The sequence below is a fragment of the Crinia signifera genome, chromosome 6 (assembly GCF_055691185.1).
Source record: "Crinia signifera chromosome 6, ASM5569118v1, whole genome shotgun sequence".
Taxonomy (NCBI): domain Eukaryota; kingdom Metazoa; phylum Chordata; class Amphibia; order Anura; family Myobatrachidae; genus Crinia; species Crinia signifera.
In genome coordinates, this window is record NC_139222.1 from 273641126 (window position 1) to 273662344 (window position 21219).

Genomic DNA, 21219 nt, shown 5'->3' on the forward strand with positions numbered 1-21219 from the left:
TTTCCTTTCTGGTTAATTGAAATCATCTCCCCCAGAACATTCTATTGCCTGTGATCATCGATGTTACACTCCTGCTGTGTACATATAAATAGCAGCTGTCAGTATCTGCTGCACAGATCTTAATTCATCATATCCTTCATCTCTCTGTACATGATGCGGATTCTACAGTTTTAGTGATATTTTTATTATTTTCTGTCATGCTGGATAATGTGGTGTCTGGAACATAGACTGACAATGTACTGGTCAACAGTCAATAGGTCGACACGATATAGTCAACATGCCTTAGGTCAACAGGTACAAAAGATCAACAGGTAAAAGGTCGATGGTGCTTTAGGTCAACCGGTTGTTCTGAAACCTCAGCACAATTGTGTAAGAGCCACTGTGAGGATTTTCTGTCTACAACAGAATTGTTATGTTTTAAGCCTGCACTTCCTCTCTGTGGGCGGCCAACTCTGGGAACGGAGATCTCTGCTGGGTGCTGGGATGGGTCAGCGTGCTGCACACCTTATGGTCAACACCAGGTGTCAGCTGCCCGCCATTTTCCCGTACAGGGACACACAAAACTAAGAGACCTGAGAGTGTCTTAGTTTTACGTGCTCTTTCCAAATCATTCAATGGTTTGCAACCAGGGCCGGCGCCACCACTAGGCAAATCTAGGCATTTGCCTAGGGCGCCACTCGCATGGAGGCTGCAGGGGTGTCCGTGCCGGGTACCTGCGGCACTGTGTGATCTGGAGGCGGGGTCCCTGCAGAGATGCGCGCTATCTGGCAGCCAGGCGGCGCGGGAAGCGCTGCTGGATTTGAAAACATTCCGCATGCTGATTGGCTGAGATTCAGCCAATCAGCGTGCAGCGAGTTTTTAAACCCATCAGCGATTCCTGCGCCGCCTGGCTGCCGGATAGCGCGCATCACTGCAGGGACCCCGCCGCCAGATCACACAGGTACCCCCCCCCGTAGGCACCGGGGCGCCCCACCCCCCCTCGCCTGGGGCGCTTTGCAACCATTGAATGATTTGGCCCCCACACCCAAGGCTGTGAATGGATGTTTATGCAAAACATCCATTCGCAGTTGTGCAGGTGAATTCGTCAAATGCAGGGGGCGGGCAGCTGTGCAAGCGATGGGCTGTGTTTAATCCACACGCAACACTGCGAACTTCACAGCATTACGCGTGGCTCAGAATAAGGTCCCAAATCCTTAGTCCTGTGGCAGCCGTTCGTTGTTCCCTTAGTGTAGGAGTCACACACTGGTACTTAGGATGCCGCCTGGTCTTATACCTCTGGCAGTAGAGGATTACACAATTGGCTGGAAACTGCAGGATAGGGGCTTGTATTTTAGTAACATACAAGGTACAGACAACTGGTGCTGGAAGAATAGGGCATGTCAGAGTCAGGACCCTAGCTAATGCAGATAAAGCTCAATAAAATGGTAAGGAGCCCTGTGCATTTGGAATTATCTTTCAGCCAGCATGGGATTAATACACTAAGGAAGAAAACAGAGGGTTAATAAGACAGGTACATGGTGAGGGTTTATACAAGACAAAGAGATTAGGCTTCTGATGGGTAGAGGACAGCACAGGCACTGGGTACTGGAACCTGGGACACAAGCCATTGGGCATTGCAGGACTGCCTTTTAAGAAATACATCAATCAACAGTTGGAGAAAGAAGACCCGGTAGATAGAGATCAGCAGTCCCACAACACCTTGCGGTCACCCGGCGTGCTGGTTACCTAGCGACCAGCGGAACCTTTGGGCAGTACTGGGAAATGTTGCAATGTCCCAGGCACTTAGCAATGGCTGGAACCTGCAGGGAAGACAATACAAAAGGTCCACAAGTTAAAAAGGTCTATTGGGAATAGCAGCCAGTGGCAGCGGTAGTGGAGCAAAATACAGTACTTTGCCTGGCGCATATCAAGCGAAGTGAGCCCGCGAGGGTCTATGTTTTCACAGATGCCAACCATTTGTACATGTTGACCTAAAACGTGTTGACTGTTGGGTGTCGATCTACTGTATTGACAGACAACCATAACAATGTTGACCTATGGTTTATGTACTCAACATTTGTTGGCAGGTCTCCCAAGCCACAGTGGGGACTACCAACTACCAAAAGGACTATCTCAGCAGTCCCACCCATAAAATATCATAGCTTATCCCTTCTCTATCTCTCCACATACTTCTATACAGTGAATGTCTATCAGCACTTTAATTGGTGGACAGCTTCACCCATCCACCAATCCGCATCCTGGCAACCACGCACTGGCTGCCTGCAGGCTGTGAGGCAGGTAGACAATGCCCGCCTGGCAGCTCTGAATGGGTTTAATTCACAATTAGGCATTCTTTACCCGTACCCCAAGAATCTCTGGAAGCACCAGCCTCACTCCTGATTTGAGGCCCCTAGAACCGTGGGCCCCTGGGCAACTGCACAGTGGGCCTGATTCTTGTTCTATACTGACTTTTATTTGGCCCGGAAATGTCCGAGAACGGGGCGGGCGCTTCTGTCCCCGGTGCCCGTAACAAATACCTGAGCTTGTACAATTTAGATTTTCTTAAAGGTTTTTCCATAGGTTATAACGGACATGGCGCAAGTTCCTGGAAAGACAATTGATTTACTTTTTTGTTTAAATGGAACAAAATTAGTAAGTAGCTTCATCAGTCATTCACTAAATGACCCGAGCAGGCAAAATATGGATTAGTAGGGGAACCTATCATTTGTGGTCAGAACCATTTGCATAGTCAATGAATAGCCAGAAGCAAATCCCAATAAAGAGCGTTGGGTTCTTAATGAGAAAGTAACATCGATATGGTTGGAACTAGAGATCTTATGGGATGGTTTCTATCAGTTCTCCCCTGTGAGTGTCCTCGTCAGGGTCACACACTGGGCTAGAGGGGGCAGATTGCCGGTTAGAGCTGGACAACTCCTCCTGGTATGGGGCAGAAGGTTCCTGGGTGTAGGCAGACACATTGGTGGAATGCACTGACCTCGTATCATGGTAGGGGCAATGGGGCAGATTTATCACAGCTTGCAGAGAGAGGGAGACGAAGTACCAGCCAGTTGGCTCCTAACTGCCATGTGACAGGTGGTGTCTCAATAACGACGGGAGCTGATTGGTCGGTACATCATCTCTCTCCAGTCCCTGGAAAGGAGGACAAGTCACTAGGTTGACACCTGGAAATGGTTAACATACCATACCATGGGTCGGCATTGACAGAAAGTTGACACAAGCTTTTTTTGGTGTAGAGCGACTTGTATACTTTAATATCCAAGTGGGCATAGAGTGAGAACATAATTGTGTGCCAAGTGCAGGGAGGCACCCTGCCCAAAGCATGGCGAGCACAGCGGTACACTTATACGGTGTCCGTGCCGACCTAAACAACACAAAAAAAAATCATTGTGTCGTCCTTTTGAGTGTCCATGCCGACCTTAAGCTTGTGTCGACCGTCTGGCAATGTTGACCTATGGTATGTCGACCATTGGTGGTAGACCCAGACATTGTTGACCCACTATACCTTAACCCTTGCGACCCTCCCTGCGCACCCCACAACGAGATTCATGCTGTTACGTCATTGCCCCCCCCCCCCCTCCACGGCACTGTAGAGCAGAGGCCGAGCCAGGATGACATAGCCATGCCACCCCCCTTTCCCTCCAGACAACCCACATGTGTGCTCGCCACATCCCCCTATTGGACGAACCGGCTGCCCCTCCCCCTAGGCCGTGCAGCTCTACAGGAGATCGAGGAGAAAACGTAACTCTCATTTTATAAACTGTACTTGATAAATGCTAGTTTGAAACTGCTTGGTTGCTATGGGCAACTTCACTTGTCATTGTTTCTCTTTAGAAGGTTTGGCACATTTTCCCGAAAGGATGATCACTTAAAGTGATCAGACCCCAGCACACCATCAATAGGCAAATAATCTTGTTTATGGTTCATACATCTCAGTCCCATAAGGCATTATGGCCCTTATTCTGGTTCACTCGCAAAGGCAAATTCCTTCTCAAATGGACCATGTGCACTGCAGGTGGGGCAGATGTAACTTGTGCAGAGAGAATTACATTTGGGTGAGTTCTTTTTTTTCTGTGCAGGGAAAATACTGGCTGCTTTATTTTTACACTGCAATATAGATCTCACTTTGAAGTAAAACCCCACCCAAATCTAATTCTCTCTGCACAAGTAACATCTGCCCCACCTGCAGTGCACATGGTTTTGTCCATTTGAGAAGGAATTTGACTTTGCGAGAGAACCAGAATAACCCCCTATGGGAGGATAAGTGTGACAACGTACAGACAGTGGGTCACATGCACAACTGTGCAAATTAAATCTTCCATTTAATCAGAGTCTGTATTACATGGACGCTTGTATGAAACGCTCATGTAACTGTGGATAGATCAGTTCAGTGTCGACTGCAAATCCAACGCAGATATTGTGTTTCCAAGGTCACAAAGCACCCAGCGGCGTAACTATAGCACCGCAGCCCCCGCCACCGCGGGGGGGGGGGGGGGGCGCTGTGCATGTGGGGGCGCCGGGGGCTGCGGTGCTATAGTTAAACCCCCCCTCAATCCCCCGCAGACTTACCTATCGCGCTGGTCCCGGCGGCTCCGTTCTTCTGCTGAGGACCACCACAAAATGGCCGCCCCCATATAGCACACAGTTCTCTGAAACATTCTGCTGTATGGGGGCGGCCATTTTCTGGTGGTCCTCAGCAGTAGAACGGAGCCGCCGGGACCAGCGCAATAGGTAAGTCTGCGGGGGATTGAGGGGGGTTTGCATGGGCGGCGGGGTAGGGGTGCTTGGCGGGGCGGCGACGGGGGGGGGGGCGCCACTGAATGCGCCATTCCCACCGCTCCTTCCATCTCATCATACACAGGAGGTTAGATACAGAGGCTGGACATACTACACTGTGCGTTCTGTGGGACTCGGATTTGGAGGTAAAGCACATACGATATGGCACTTTTCACACGGTTTTCACACGATTTATCAGCCCAATGGATATGACCACATCCTCAACGTCATGCAAAGATTTAAAAATTGTCCCACGAAAATGAAAAATGTTATTCCTCAGACAGTACCTCAGAAACTCCCCCTTGTGAATGAGAATAATTTACCTCATGATTTAAAAAAAAAAAACGTACAAAACTTGAAACGGGTATGGGTAAAAACTGGAACCGGACAGAAACCCGGAAAGCTGGACCGGATAGGTCCCTTTCATCAATTTCTGTAATTCCGTGATTGTAGTGTGCGGTCCGGGGTGTCCTGTCCAGGGAGCTGCCTGTGACACCAGGAGGAGGAGAGAGAGAGAACAAATCCTCCCTGTTTGGTCCGGACATGTAGCAAAACAGTTCGGACCACACGGGGAGGCTGTAATCTCCCCTTTCCCATGTCCCCGGATTGGACATTCACCCCGGACCGGATTATACATGCCGGAATGCAGAGTTTGATGTCCGGTTCGGCGTTCCAGGGTCTTGCCTGGTTCCAGTTTTTACTTAGTCCCACTTGAAACTAAGCATCTTAGGATATTTACTGTTTGTGACCTCTTACTGTACAGCATTGCAAGCCGAGCTCACAAGTGTGAGTGGTAATGGTACAGTTCGCAGACAATGTCCACGTCGACAGTCAGGGTGCAGTCAATATACCAACAGTCAAAACACAGACAACCAGTGGCTGACAGTCACAATACTGACATTCATTATACCGACATGGTCAAAATGCTGACACTGACAAAATGCCGACATTTAAAACTTCGACATGTCAAAAAGTAGTAATGCGTTTTTCATTATTTTATTTTTTAATAACTGACTAGTTCTCGATCCAAGTGAGCACAGAGCTAGATTATATTAGTGCCCAAAGCATGGCTAGAGCAGCGAGCAATGCAAGGGGACATGGAACACTTACACAATGCCTATGTCGTCATATGTTGACAAAGACAACCCCCCAAAAAGTTGACTTTTTGACGTGTTGACATTTTTAAATGTCGCCATTTTGGCCATGTCAGCATTATGAACATGTCGGTATTTTGACCATGTCGGAATTTTGAACATGGTATTTTAACAGTCTGCCAATGCTTGTCGGTATTTTGACTATTTGTATTTTGAATGTCGGAAACTCATCGTGAACCCCAACAGTCAATAAGTCGACACAAAAAGATTGACATGGCAAAGGTCAACACATGAACGGGTCAACAGAAAGAGTTCTCCATGCTTTTTTCTGCATCAATGTCGACACCTGGACCCCACGTACACTTATACGGTGTCAATGTCGACATAGACACATAAAAATTGGGGGGAAAATTCATGTCAACCTTATTCATGTCGACCGTGTCCATGTCGACCTAAAGCATGTGTCAACCTTCTGTCGAAACGACCTAGGGTATGTCAAGTATTCTTAGGTGACCTAGTCACTATCGACAATGGTCGACAATCTATACCGTAACTGGAAAAGCACAAAAAATGGGAAAAATCATGAAAAACTCAAGTTGACCTTACTGTTTATTTCTACCTAGTGCTACCATTTGTCAATGTTGACTAGGCATGTCGACTTTTTGGTGTTGACCGATTGACTGTCTACCTGGGAGCCATCTGTATCCCAGCAAGAGCTGACCAAAGGTGATGGTTCACAATATACTACAAGTCGATGGAGCTTATTTATGCCCCGTGTATTGCGCCTGTCCACGGCTATGACACTTGTTTATCATTACAGTCATGCCGGCGTCGGGCCTACTGTAAGAGGCTGTCCCAGTGATGACTGGAAACCGTGGCGCGTTCTCTCCCCTTTTGTTTATAGCATCAGCGAGAGGTGGCAGCCCACAGAGAGAATGGCGCTCTGTGGTTTATACACCTATTATTATGCAAAAATTGTTGTTTCGTTAAATATCCATTTGTCCTCATCATTTAGATATCGGAGCCTTATAGCCTCTGAAGTCTGCTCTCTGTGTAACAGGGGGCACAATAACATAAGATTGTTACAGTGTCGTTCATTTGAGACGATGGTTTTAATTCTACGCCATCTCCTTGCTTTGCTGGAGACGAGCGTTTCAGACATCAGCACTGCAGCATCCTAAACTTTGCCAGTAAGATGCTTTGCTGTTACTAAGCCACCGATGAGCTGCTTTCTCAAATCAATCTTAAGTTACCTCAGGCAAACCAGTAGGCGCCTCCGTCTACAGCAAATGTACTTCTAATGGGCTTGTGGTCTGCAGGCCGTCCAGCCTCGGTGCTGGAGGAAACTGGAAACACGTACAAAACACTTTGCTTCATCTTCAGTACGCGATCTGTCTGCAGGCATCCTGATAGCCAGGCTGCCAAACTCATAGGCCGCATCGGTAGGATTATTAGGCTGACAAGCACTTTGGATATAAATGAATAGACATGAAAGAGTTGAATTATCAGATAAGTTAAGCATGGGTGGGGCCTAATCTGTGAGTGCTCCTCCATGTGGCAGAGGAACAGACTAGCACTGTAGGTTGTCCATGCATTGCCATCTGTTCTTTAGGAAACAGCACTGTAGAGTGTCCGGGTGCAACCTACAGTGCTATTTCTTAAAAAAACAGATGGCAACGCATAGACAACCTACAGTGCTAGTCTGTTCCTCTGCCCGGAGGAGGAGCCCTCACAGATGCTCAACCTGTCCGATAATTCCACTCATCACATTTAGTGGGTATGGGGGCAGGATAAGTGCTTGGGCCTCAACCTTCATAAAAGATAATACATTTGAAAGAAAACATTTACAAAAGCTATATAGCTCTACCAGTATAATTATTATTAGTTTTGAATCCAATATATCTTACTATGTAAATCCCTATTAAGATTTACAGTAGGAGCATCTTCCTAAAGGCCCCCATACACTAGGGCGACTTGTCCTTAGGACAAGTCGCCCCCGACTTCCCCCTGAGCTTCCCCGGCTGCTCCCCGGGGGAGCTTGATTAGATTGGCACTTGATGTGCCATTTTTTACATGTGATAAATCGTCTCGATTTATCACATGTAAAAAACCCGGAGAGCAGGGGTGGGGGGGGGGGGGGGGAAGGCTACAGATAGGGCTGCTGGTGGGAGCAGGGGGGGCTGGGGACACGGCGGGGGACACAGGCGGCATAGAGTCGGGCAGGGGGAGCCGGCGGGAGCTGTCAGTACGGAATAATAAAAAAAAGCCTATACAATGAATGGGCAGCCTGTGATTGGCTGAGCGCTCTCTCAGCCAATTGCTGACTGGCTGAGAGAGCGCTCAGCCAATCACAGGCCGCCCATTCATTGTATGGGCTTTTTTTTTAATTCCGTACTGACAGCTCCCGCCGGCTCCCCCTGCCCGGCTCTATGCCGCCTGTGTCCCCTGCAGCGTCCCCAGCCCCCCCTGCTCCCTCTACCGCCGCGCCGCCCCACTAGGTCCCAAGTCGGGTGGTCGGAAGTGCAGCAGGTCCGACCACCCGACGCAGATCCGATGCGCACGGGACCACGCATCGGATCTGAGGGGACATCAAAACTAGCCGATTTTGGTCCGATTTCGGCCAGATCCGACTGATCTGGCTGAAATCTGACCAAAATCGGCTAGTGTATGGGGGCCTTTAGACCATGGCTCAGGATGGCTAGCCATGGCTATCCTATTGTTCTCAGCTGCAATACAATACATAGAACAATAGAGTAGGGGATTAGCAGGGTAATCCAATTGCTCACTTAATTCTATTATAGGGATAGATGACACTGGCTCCAACTGTAGGGGCCCATTTATCGACAAGGGATAAAAAGCTTTGTGGCTGATAAAACTCTTTGCATATGATAATGCAATCAGCCAATCAACTTTTTTGAAACATGTGACAGTTAGGAGCTGAATAGGACAGGAGCTGATTGGCTGGGGCACCCATTAAATACTTGCCTACTTTGAAAACTAGTTTCAGGGAGATTACAGTTGGTAGTTGAATTTCGTATGGAGCAGCGTTGAGGGGGCGTGTCATAAAAGGACCTACAGCCAAATGTAGATGAGCTCCAAAGTGTTTCATTGGGAACACAGGCATGTGTGACATCACATGACATCAGCTCCCGCCCCCATTTCGGCATCTCCGTCCAGGATAAAAGTATAGACTGACATTACAATATATACTTTTAAAAAAAGGATATATTGTGTATCCACCGAATGAAGCACGTCTTCCTGTAGAGAGGGGGCAGGGCTGTGTGACCCTTTCGGTGCTGATGTCACTATGGGCCTTATTTTGGTTCATTCTTTCTGACAAAATCCTTCTTAGATGGACAAAACCATGTGCACTGCAGGGGGGGCAGATGTAACATGTGAAGAGAGAATTAGATTTGGGTGAGTAATTTTGTTTCTGTGCAGGTAAAATACTGGCTGCTTTATTTCTACACTGCAATATAGATCTCACTTTGAAGTAAAACCCCACCCAAATCTAATTCTCTCTGCACAAGTAACACCTGCCCCACCTGCAGTGCACATGGTTTTGCCCATCTAAGAAGGATTTTGTCAGAAAGAATGAACCAAAATAACCCCCTATGGGACTGTTTTTATATGACCAGGAATAACATAAGACGCTTTCAGTATATGACACAATTACTCTACACCAAAAGCCATAAAAATGTGCATTTATTACTGAACACGGGAACATTGTATCCCCTTTGGGATAATCACTTTGAGATGGTCTCTCCGGGGTTCCTTGTTAAACCTGCAGAATAGCGGCAGCGTTCCGCTCCCCTGATTAGGAAGTACCAAGAATCCGGTTTCCTGCGACAAATTATTTATCTATTTATTATCCGCAATGATTGAGTCGGGAAGGAAAACACTGGCAACGTGCCAGGAGCAGATTAACCCTCTCTTCTCTGATCCCACATGTGACCGTGTATAATTCTGCAATGTGTTCCTGATTCATTCGCCACTGTGTCTTTGTATGCAGCAGCATTGCCAAGACACAATACAGCCGATGTCATTGGTGCAGAGACGGCCAATGGCTGCACCTCTAATCTGCTGATTGTGTAAATAGGAGCACCATTGGTCACATAACATTCACACTGTGAAACATCAGAGCAGCCCTATGGATGTGTCTTAACGTGTGTACACACGGTGCGATGTGGTGGCCCCCGACATCAATATGATATCAAGGGCCAACGGGACCTGGCAGGGAGGGAGGGACGTTGCAGGTAGGGAGGGGCCATGATGCATTGAGCAGCATGGCCCTCCTTTCCAGAGACAGATCCAGAAGAAAATGACAGGGGTAGCACCATTAGGGGAGGGGATGTGAGGGGGAGGGAGGGTGTTAGTGGTGCCAGTGTGCATGCTCAGAGAGCAGAGTGAGAGAAAGAGAAGAGAGAGTGGGCGGGAATGGGATTAAAAATAGGCCCTGGCATTTAAAGTACACAGGCCCACCTTGGTGTCAAAAGTGAAGGATATAGTTGTGGCCACTCAAAAGGGGGCGTGTCCTTGATTGTTGCGCACCACACCATATACCACTTCTACACATTACGCAACAAAATAGTAGACCCCATTATACTTGCCCCTTACACATGATGCCAAACGGAAGGAGTTAAATTCACATAATGCCAATGCAATAAAAATTTACACCATAATGCCCATTACATGTTAAGCCACAAACCATAATGTCCTATACGTATTATGCCAAACACTGTAATGCTTATTACAAATTATGCTATATAAGTGCTGCTTACCTACATGCTCGTTGCCAGGGGTTCCATGCTCGGTGCCAAGAATTCCATACTCATTGCCATGTGGGGTTCCATGTGTGTTGCCATGTGGGGTTCCATTTGGGTTGCCATGTGGGGTTCCATGCGCGTTGACAGGGGTTCCATGTGCTTTGCCAGCAGCCGCTGGGATGAAAGCATTGACAGCCGGTGAGAGTGCAGTGAGCTACCCGGCTGTATTCAGAGCACTGCACAGGCCACCTGTTGAGCCACCGCCGGGAAGAAAGCAATGACAGCAGGGCATAGAGCGTAAATGTACCCCTTTGTATCTCCCAAACATGGTACTGAAAGCACCACAGCAGTCCAGGTCATACTTGCCTACCCTCGCGGAATGGCCGGGAAGTTTGCAAAAATCAGTTACGCCTCCCGGCCCCCTGACGTGAAAAGGTCGGCAAGTGACCCAGGTTTAATGATATTCAAGCTTGGACACAGGTGAATTAATTATTATCTCAATCAATTTGATTTAACCTTCTGTTCTCAGCCATAGACACCCTCAATACCTGGACCATTAGGACTCCTAGAGGACTGTGTTTGAGATCTTCTGGCTTAGTCCATAGACTCTTTAGATGACGAGTGGCTCTCAAGATCTACCAACAGTTCATGCCACCTGCTGATCTGCGGAATGTGTTCATTAGGAATTAATTCACTGCATGTGAATTCACTGCATGTTTGAAAATCTGACAGTTGTTAATGCACCTGTGCACCAGCTCGGTGGTCTGCAAAACATGACCTGTGGGTAGATCTCGTGGACCGGTTTGGCCACGCCTGCCTTAGGCACATGATCAGTACAAAATCATAAACCAACTGTTCAAACATGGGCATAATGTCCAACTCTGTAATATCATTTATACTGGCCGACATACTGGCCGATCAATTGATCGTTATGTGACCTGCCAGTGTGCATCAGAGATATGTCTGTGAATTGCGTTGTTATATATAAAGATCTATTGGCGCATCAACTGGGTGGGTGCCCATTTGTGACTTTAGTCACATAAGATCTGGCAGTGTCTATGGAGAATATGCAGCCCCATCTGTCCAGAGATATATCTGAAAGTCTGAATAAATGGAAAATTTGCTCAAAACCATAGCAGCCAATTAGAAACCTGTATTTATTGTCACACTGACTAGACTAGATGAAAGCAAATCCCTTATTGGTTACTGAGATTCAATGCAATGCTAATTAAGGAGCAGTGGAGTAACTATAAATTTTGATCCCCCCTGCCAAAAAGTTTTGCGGCTCCCCCAGTGCACTGTCACTCCGGCAGAAGTAGCCGCCTGTCTCTTTGTGTCCTCCGCTCTCCCCTCTCTGCTGGGTGACTTAATGTCCTCACAAGGTTATCTGATCTCTCTGAGCGCGCTGATCCTGGCACTGATTACGCCCTGACAGTGATGTCATGTTATTTCTGCCACTGCAGTGTAACCATAGAGTCTGCTGCTGCTAACATATATGGCACTGCTGTATATAATGTTACCCTGTGGGGGATCTCCAAGAGGAAATGAGGAATGTGTGGGAGCAAGAAGAGGCGGTGAGACTAGGGTGACATGATTGCATTATCGCATCACCTGTCTCACCCATTTCATTAAGATTTGGGCATTTGGGATTTCTATGCCATCAACATGAACATTTCAGCACGGGCAAGGGCACGCATTGAAGCCCGGGAGCAGGCAGCCCGGGACCAGGCAGCCCGGGACCAGGCAGCCGAGGAGGAGGAGGAGGAAGAGGAGGAAGAGGAGGAGGAAGAAGAGGAGGAGGAGGAGGAGGAGGAGGAGGAAGAAGAGGAGGAGGAGGAGGAGGAGGAGAAGAAAGAGGAGGAGGAAGAGGAGGAGGAGGAAGAGGAGGAGGAGGAAGAAGAGGAGGATAGGCCGTACACAGATAGATAGGCAATGCCCGATGGTCGACAGGTCAATAGGCCAAAGATCAATGGTTAATATGGTCAAAAGGTCATAGGAGTCTGATTAACATTATATATATGTGGCCATTAGATATTATTATTATTATTATTACCACCTGTTATATGGTTTTTCATGATTTATCATGATGTGTACAGTTAGGGTTAGACACTTGGTGGAGGGTTAGACTGCCTGAGGGGACGGTTAGGGTTAGGCACTAGGGGGAGATTAGGGTTATAACAAAACAACCATGTGTCGACATCTGTTTGACCATTTAACTGCCACATTTTTTACCTTTCCGATATATTCTAGTGGAGAGGGATAAATGACCGACCAATCAGCTCCTACCTAAATATTCAAACACAGCCTGTAACATGGCAGTTAGGAGCTAATTGGCTGGTTCTTCATCGCTCTCCAATTTATCACTTTTCAAAGCTTAGTACATCTCGCCCTTGGGCTGTTAGACCACTTGGTCTGTTGGAGTCCTTGGAGTGGAGGTCCAATGGGCAAGTGCAGGGATGCATCAACATAACTTATGCAAAAATGACGACACCCCCTTAGTATAATGACAAGATTGGGAGGGGTTCTTTGGTCTCCTGGGAGTCAGGGAGAACTCCATAATACTCTGCCAAACATCTCGAGAACCAGTTTACTTCATTACAAACGTTACCTTACACAATCTAATGAAAGGCAGAATATCATTACAACTTGGAGCTGAAGTGTCACTTTGTGTGACTTTGCAGAACCGGTTGCAGGACTTGATGTGTCCCTGGTGACTTTGCACGCGCCACACGCACACACGCACCCACATTGCAATCTGATAATCGCAGCAAGATTTGCATTGCCAAACGTCCCACAGCAGATAATGGATTGCTGTTTTTTATTTTTTTTTAACAATGGAAAAAAAAAAACATTTAACCCAGAACTTTAATGTCACCAAACGTGGAGGAGAGGACATCTAATATCTATCATCGGTATCCATAGTAACTGCATTAAGCAAATCAATGCTGATGATGGTGTCACCGAAATGGGAGGGAATGCCTCCCCACCCTCTATCCCACTCTCTCGCTCCTTCTGCCTTCTTCTTCCCTTCTAGTTTCTTTTTGTTGCTTCTCTCCCTCTTTCTCTTACTTTTTTCTTTTTTGTTCCCAATCTCCCCTTCCTCACTTTTCCTTTCCTTTGTCCCTCCTGGGGTTTTTTTCCACGTTCGCTCTCAGCCCTTGACCCACAAGGTGAATAAAAAAGGAGTCCTCACTCGTCTCCATTTACCGAACCTCCGGGCCATCAACTCTTGCCTCCTAAGTGTGTGGGTTTGGCAAACAACATTTCTTATCTCTTTGCCAAAATCTTTTTTTTTTTTTTAAACTGATGGAGATGATCCTGAGAATAAGTGGAGACTTCTGTGATAGTAGAACCTTCTCTGCTTTCTGCAGCTCGCCCAATACTTAATTTGGATTTTTGTTCTGGAATAAAAAAAAAAAAGGAAAAACATTTTTAATGGGGGTTTGTAAAGGACAAAATGTGATTGACCTCAGCTGAGATGTTCGGGTGAGGAAGTTGGCGGAGGTCTAAGGGACGGAGAAGAAAGTCCACTCGAATTCCGGGCTCTTGGGTGCCATGCAACCGGACCACCATGAATCTCGAAGGACTTGAGATGATAGCAGTGCTGGTGGTCTTAGTTTTGTTTGTTAAAGTTTTGGAACAATTTGGGCTTTTTGAACCTGTAGCCGTGGAAGGTAAAGTAGACCTATATAAATATATATATATACACCGCATGGATCATGTTGCTTAAACTGTTGTCACTTTCCCATATAACTGTGCTAAGTATAAAGAGCTGAAAGTAATTAATACTGTAGTTTGCCTAGAGCGATTTATTTGACAAGCACGAGGTTGTGTCTCTTAAGTTACTCATCTGCTGGGGAACCAGCTAGCTGCTTTTATCTTCTGGTTATTTTGCTGAACATATTAAAATTGATTTGACCCTTGATAGTAATGTCTTGCTGGGTATTATTCCAGAGTCATGATTGCAGATTAGAGCACGTGATCCTGTTGTAGAATTCAGAAAAGATACTATACATAGTTTTAACCTCTATAACATACAGCTACTGCATGTAAGTTAATAGTGATAACTTCTTGTGTTACAAAGACTTACATATTTTTTATATCATGTTCATAGTACATAGAATATATATATATATATATATATATATATATATATATATATATATAACAGCATTAAAGTCTGTTAAGCTTAAGGAGTGTTCACACGGTGCAGGTTTGCTTGCGATTCGATCCCAATTCGATTGGAATCGAATTGCACGGCAAGCAAAACACATTCGATTTGGACTATATAGTACAGATCTGTTTTTCTATTTGCTTTCGATCCCGCCGGGATTGAACGGGCATTGGATGCGACTGAAAAACATTCGATTTCAATTCTATTTTGCTTATATAAGCAAAATCGAATGGAAAAATAGACCAAATCGAACCGTGTGTACAGGGCTGAATTGGGCAGTACGGATGGTGTAATGTTTCGCAGCGCTGAGGTCATGGGTTCAATACCCACCATGGCCCTAACTGTGCGAAGTTTGTATATTCTCCCTGTGTTTGCGTGGGTTTCCTCCGGGTACTCCGGTTTCCTCCCACAATCCAAAAATATACTGGTAGGTCAATTGACTCCCAACAAAATTAACCCTAGAATGTCTGTGTGTGCGTGTACATGTGGTAGGGAATATAGATTGTAAGCTCCACTGGGGCAGTTCAAATACTCTCTGTAGAGCTCTGCGGAATATGTATGCGCTATATAAGAAACTGTTAATAAATAAATAATAAATAAATAATTAAACTGAGCATGGTATGTGGGTTGGTAATATCCAACAATCTCACATTACTGATGGCTTAAGAAACTCAATTTTCCCATCACTGCTTAATGGTCATTAATTTGCAAGAGTAAATAATTAATTTGGATTCTGAGAAAATGTTTTGGGCAAAAAATATTGTGTTAAAAAAACAAACGGCGGTGAAATATCGCGACCCGCTCACAATACTCAAACACTATACGGTAGGTCTGTATGACTATAGGTAAATGACTATAGGTAGAAGTATGAATATAGGTAAATGCACAGTTCTACGGTGTATGAAGAAATGCCAAGTGTGCGGCAGTACAAGTTATGTTCTGAAAGCCAGGAAGAAGCACGTCCGCTTCTCCCCATGGCTGTCTCTCCCTCCTCTGTGTTTAAGTATTAATGAAGGTGCTGGTCACAAGCAGAGTGCACTGCGAGGGAGGAATATAGATACGTTTCTCCCCAGATAGTAGAGATCAATGCTCCTTTCTGCTATAAAATAACAGATTTGTTTTTATGCTTTTAGATCCGTTTCTTGCGCTTTGTGTTATTTTATTCCGTGGTTTCGTCTTTACTTGTCCAACCGTCAGTAAATTTATTTTCATTTTTGTTTTAAATCCTTGTGGGATATACAGTATACACAATCCCTATGTTGGATATATACACACCTTGCCCTCATTCTTCTTGCATTATTGTTACTTGGGTCTGGGATACGGTCGGCAGGTCGACAATTAAAAGGTTTATGACGATTTATGACGACTTAGACACCAAAAACCATGAAAAACCTATTGTCCAGATTTGCGCAGAAGTGCTCACTGCCCCGTAGGGTTCTGAACACTTTTGTGCAAAGTTGGGCTGATTTCAGCCCACGAAGAGAGATTTCAGCCCACAAAGAGTGTGTGGTTGGGTGTCATTGCCGGCGTTAAAGTGCAACAGCAATGGCCTATCGCACCACTGGCATAACTAAATATTTGTAGGGCCCCATAGCAAAAGTTAGTGTGGGCCCCTATGTACCACCCAATAGGGAAAAAATGTATATTATAGCAGGTTACTTTGACAGGGAAGATGGCCCCTTTCATCTGCAGGCCCCATAGCAGCTGCCTGCCATGCACTGATGGTAGTTATGACCTTGAATCACAACCTTCTCTATAATAGGATTGACCCCATAGTGGCTTTCCGCCATCAGGCGACTTTGATTTATTGTGTGGTACACAAAAGAAGAAAGTGGGCCAACTTGAAGGTTGTGAGCTTCATGCTCAAAGCAAATTCCAGCACACAGGAAATGCAGTTCTTAGTCCATACTTCTTATTGGTGTGAAAGTTTTGAGTGTTTGGAGCAGTGTACGCCCTCCTGCAACTTTTACAAAGTACTTTCTTTCATGCTCGCACCATGTGACTGTACTTGTACCATGTGACTGTGCTCGCACCATGTGACTGTACTCGTACCATGTGACTGTGCTCGCACCATGTGACTGTACTCGTACTATGTGACTGCTCTCACCATGGGACTGTACTCGTATTATGTGACTGTTCTCGCACCATGTGACTGTGCTTGCACCATGTGACTGTGCTCGCACCATGTGACTGTACACGTACCATGTGACTGTGCTCGCATCATATGACTGTACTCGCACCATGTGACTGTACTCGTACTATGTGACTGTGCTTGCACCATGTTCCTGTGCTTGTACCATGTGAATGTGCTCGCACCATGTGACTGTGCTTGCACCATGTGACTGTGCTCGCACCATGTGACTGTACACGTACCATGTGACTGTGCTCGCATCATATGACTGTACTTGCACCATGTGACTGTACTCCTACTATGTGACTGTGCTTGCACCATGTTCCTGTGCTTGTACCATGTGAATGTGCTCGCACCATGTGCCTGTGCTCGCACCATGTGACTGTGCTCGTACCATGTGACTGTGCTCGTACCATGTGATTTCTCCCACAAAAAGAAGTATAATGAAGGGGTGACTATATGCAGCCCCTTTAGGACCCTATGTGTGCTGCACACCCCTTATCCCATCTCAGATACACTCATGGCCTGAATACAAATGTATCCAATTCAGAGGGCAGTATTCAATGGTTTTTGCGATCTGTGACAGCTCACACAGTCAGTATTCAACTGCCCCCCCCCCTGCACACACCGTTTCCACCTTGCGACATGGAAACGGCGTGTGCGGCCACCAAAACATCGATGCTCGCGGCTCAATGCAGCAGTCTCCCTGCATTAGCCACAAACCTCGCCGTTTGGACGAGGATTCCCCCGGAACATTGAATATGGTGAGCGGTGAGCGGCCGGAGTGGGGGTTAAACGACGATGGTCGCTTGTTTTTTCGGCGATCCTAGCCGTTTAACCCCCTCACCGGCCGCATTGAATACGGCCCAGAGAGCGCAGCAGAGCAATCTAGTATTTATGAGCAGACAAAATAAATGAGTTTTCCTGATTAATATAAAGACAAAGTTCAGAAGCACAGAAGGGATCTAGAAAAACACACACAAAATAACACCAAAATCAAAATGAACCAATTTAAAACTAATTAAACAAAATAAACTAGCACAAAACTGTGAGCAAATCAGAAGCTGGGTACAAATCAATACGAGAATGTCATCAGAAGCTCTCTGCTTAATTTATTGGAGCTAAGTGTGATGTCATCATTTGCTTTACTAATAAATGACATCATCATCCTACATATCCAATAATTATAGCTGCCGTGCAGCACTTGTGTTACATGCCATAAGGCGCCCATAACTTATTGTACCATACCTTTACCTTAACTTAATCTAGCTTAACTAAAATAACTCACATTGGGGCAGATGTATTAAACCTGGAGAAGAGATAAACTGGAGATAAAGTGAAAGGAGATAAAGTACCAGCCAATGAACTGTGTTTGAAAATGACAGTTGGCAGTTGATTGGCTGGTACTTTATCTCCTTTTACCTTATCTCCACTTTATCTCCCGTTTATGGGGGAGATTCTCTAAGGTAAAAATGCGGTAAAAACTCAGTTATCGGGGTTTTTACCGCATTTCGGGATGCTCTAAGCATCCCCCGCCGGGTTACCAATGGGCTTCTAACGTGAACCCACGCCGCCCTGCACGGACCCCCGCCGCCCCGCATCGCCCCCTCCCCCCTCACCTGTGTCCGGGCAGGACCTGTGACCTCCTCCCTGCACTGATCCTCTTCCGGGTGCAGGGAGGAGGAGAGCCCGGCACAGCAGCAGCAGCGCCGGGTGTGGGAGGGAGGGGGGAGCCGCTGGGACCTGCTGGGACCCGGCGACTCTCACCGCAAAGGACAGCTCTTAACGCAAGAGCTGTCCTTTGCTATAATTATCGCATATGTTAGAACATATGCGATAATTATGATTGCGTTGGTCGGCGAAGGGGGGCGGAGCTGGGCGGAGAGTTTTAGAGAATCTCCCCCTATATCTTCTCCAGACTTAATACATCTGCCCCACTGACACAAAAAAACCACACAGACCATAAATAACGACACAAACAACAAGTGCTAAGTTTAAAAGGTCAACAATCATTTATTGTTTGGTGACCATGTTTAACTAATTTTAACTAAATTTGGTAATTGAACTTTAAACTAGATTTTCCTAACTTAAACTAAAGGCCCATACACACTGGGCGACTTTGAGCTGAAAGTCGCTCAAAACAGCATCTTTTGGCCCGGCGATGTGTATGGCCTGGCGATGAGCGCTGCTGCGCGCTCCCGCAATATCGCCAGGAAAGCCGATCAACTGCTGGTTATACCAGCAGATGAGCGGCTTTCAGGGCGGCTTTGCATAATGCTCTGATATGCAATGCCATCCGCCCCCCCCCCCCCCTCCGTCGGCACCGGGCCGGGGGAAAGCCGCTTTCCCCGCAGCGATAAATGCGATCATCGATGTCCATACACGCTGAGCATAGTCGCCCAGTGTGTATGGACCTTAACTTTGGATGATGGCAGAGAGCAAGTCGCTACCAAATGCCAGCCCAGTCAACTTGATCTTAATCAGAATCAGAATCAGCTTTATTGGCCAGGTATACTGTACTTGCATATACTAGGAATTTGTTTTTGGTTTGCTGTGCAGCAGCCGGGTGGGTAACAAGTAAACAGTGTACAGTATAAACAATAAACAGTATAAACAGGTGGGGGAACATGTACAGTCATACAGAAAGTTATTCCGAGGGGACACTGTGTTAGATTATGTGCAAAGGGTTACGGCGCGACTAGACAGTGAGGAGTTCACGAGTTCATGTGCCATCAGGTGAACCGCTTGAGGGAAGAAACTTTTTAGGCTTCTGGTGGACCTGGTGGGAATGGCCCTGTAGCATCTGCCTGATGGCAGCAGATTAAACAAGCCATGGCCAGGATGTAGTTGGTCCTTGACTATCTTCGTTGTCCGCTTTTTTGCTCTGGACAGGCACAGGTCCGGGACAGAGGGAAGGTCCGTCCCGATTATCTTATCTGCAGTTCTGACTACCTTTTGGAGTCTGCATTTGTCTCTCTCGCTGGCGGAGCCGTACCAGACCAGTATTGAGGAGCACAGTACAGACTCCACAATCGCGGAGTAGATGAGGAGCAGAAGCTTCTGTGAGATGTTGAACTTCCTCAGTTGCCTAAGGAAGAATAGCCTCTGCTGCGCTTTTCCAACAATAGTATCAGTGTTGGGCCCCCATTTAAGGCCCCGGGAGATTGTGGTTCCTAGAAACTTGAAGGAGTCCAGTCCCAAAGACTCCAGGAGGGGCTCACCAACGCCTCCTATCTGCATAACCTGCATCATGCGGGACTCACCACCCTTTAACCTGGCAGAGCAAATGGGCGCTCCCGCACACCCTTGTCCACCAGCATGGGAAGGACTCACCCGCCATCCTACGAAAAGGGGGTGACCCACAATGACCGCTTATGCCATTCTTTGGCCGATGACTGGTAGCGACTTCCCGCCAATTTGGCTGTAACAGCCATCAAAATCGCACTGAGAGCCAAAAAGAAAAGAAAAAACAAAAATCATAAAATCCTGGGAGGGTGGGAGGGCTTCCAAAAAGGCAAGAAGACCACCTGACCCAAACTATATATATATATATATATATATATATATATATATATACCCTGTAAACTTTGAACGGCCCCTGGTGCCCTGATAGGCCCCCCAGCCTGTCACCAGGCCATTACAGAGACACCTGAAACTAGCTTTTCTCTGACTGAACTTAACATGACCCAAAATATAGGGCTCTTATGTGGCCTCAGGCTTATGCGGCCCTCAGCCAGTTTTACCATGATGAGTAACCTGTATACTGTACGAAGCGACACTGTTACCATAGGATTAGTTCATGTGCAAAGTTTGAAAACCTAGGGTTGATTCCAAGTCGCAAACAACAGCGCCTCCACCTGCGTCTATTGGCGGTTACCTGCCCGCGACTTTATGCAGATGCTGCTGAAACCCCCTTTCCCGTGTGTAAAAAAGTTCCCATAGTAACCATTAATCAGATTTTACATATCCTGCTGTATATCTAGTACATTACAGAGATCACTATAATTTGATTGGGTGCTGTAGCCAAGATCTCCGCTCATTCTTAGCATTGAGAACAGTGATCCCTAATCACATATTAGCAGATGGTATAATGTGAACCGCACAGGGTTGCCTACTTCCTGCCAGTTCAGTGAGACACGGGGAGCGGGGCCACTGACAAGGCAAGGTGGGGGTGGGCGGCCAGCAGATGACCAGTGAGAGGGTGTGGCCAACGCGATTGTGTCCTCATGGCCAAGCCCCCCACCTTGCAATGGCGGTATTTCAGGCATTGCACAAAGACGC

At 46.7% G+C, this 21219-nt stretch overlaps 1 protein-coding gene across 6 annotated transcripts in view; it reads left to right on the forward strand.

The window, feature by feature from the left end:
* Positions 1-21219, forward strand: part of KCNIP2 (potassium voltage-gated channel interacting protein 2) — a 294234-nt gene that overhangs the window by 148336 nt on the left and 124679 nt on the right. Inside the window, exon 1 of one of the 6 annotated variants that reach the window (XM_083149648.1) lies at positions 14143-14307. The exons of the other annotated variants lie outside the window; for them this stretch is intronic. Coding sequence (XP_083005774.1) covers positions 14205-14307 — 103 coding nt within the window. The 5' untranslated portion in view covers positions 14143-14204. Of the gene's footprint in view, positions 1-14142; positions 14308-21219 lie in introns of those variants that run through there. 6 annotated transcript variants of the gene reach the window in all.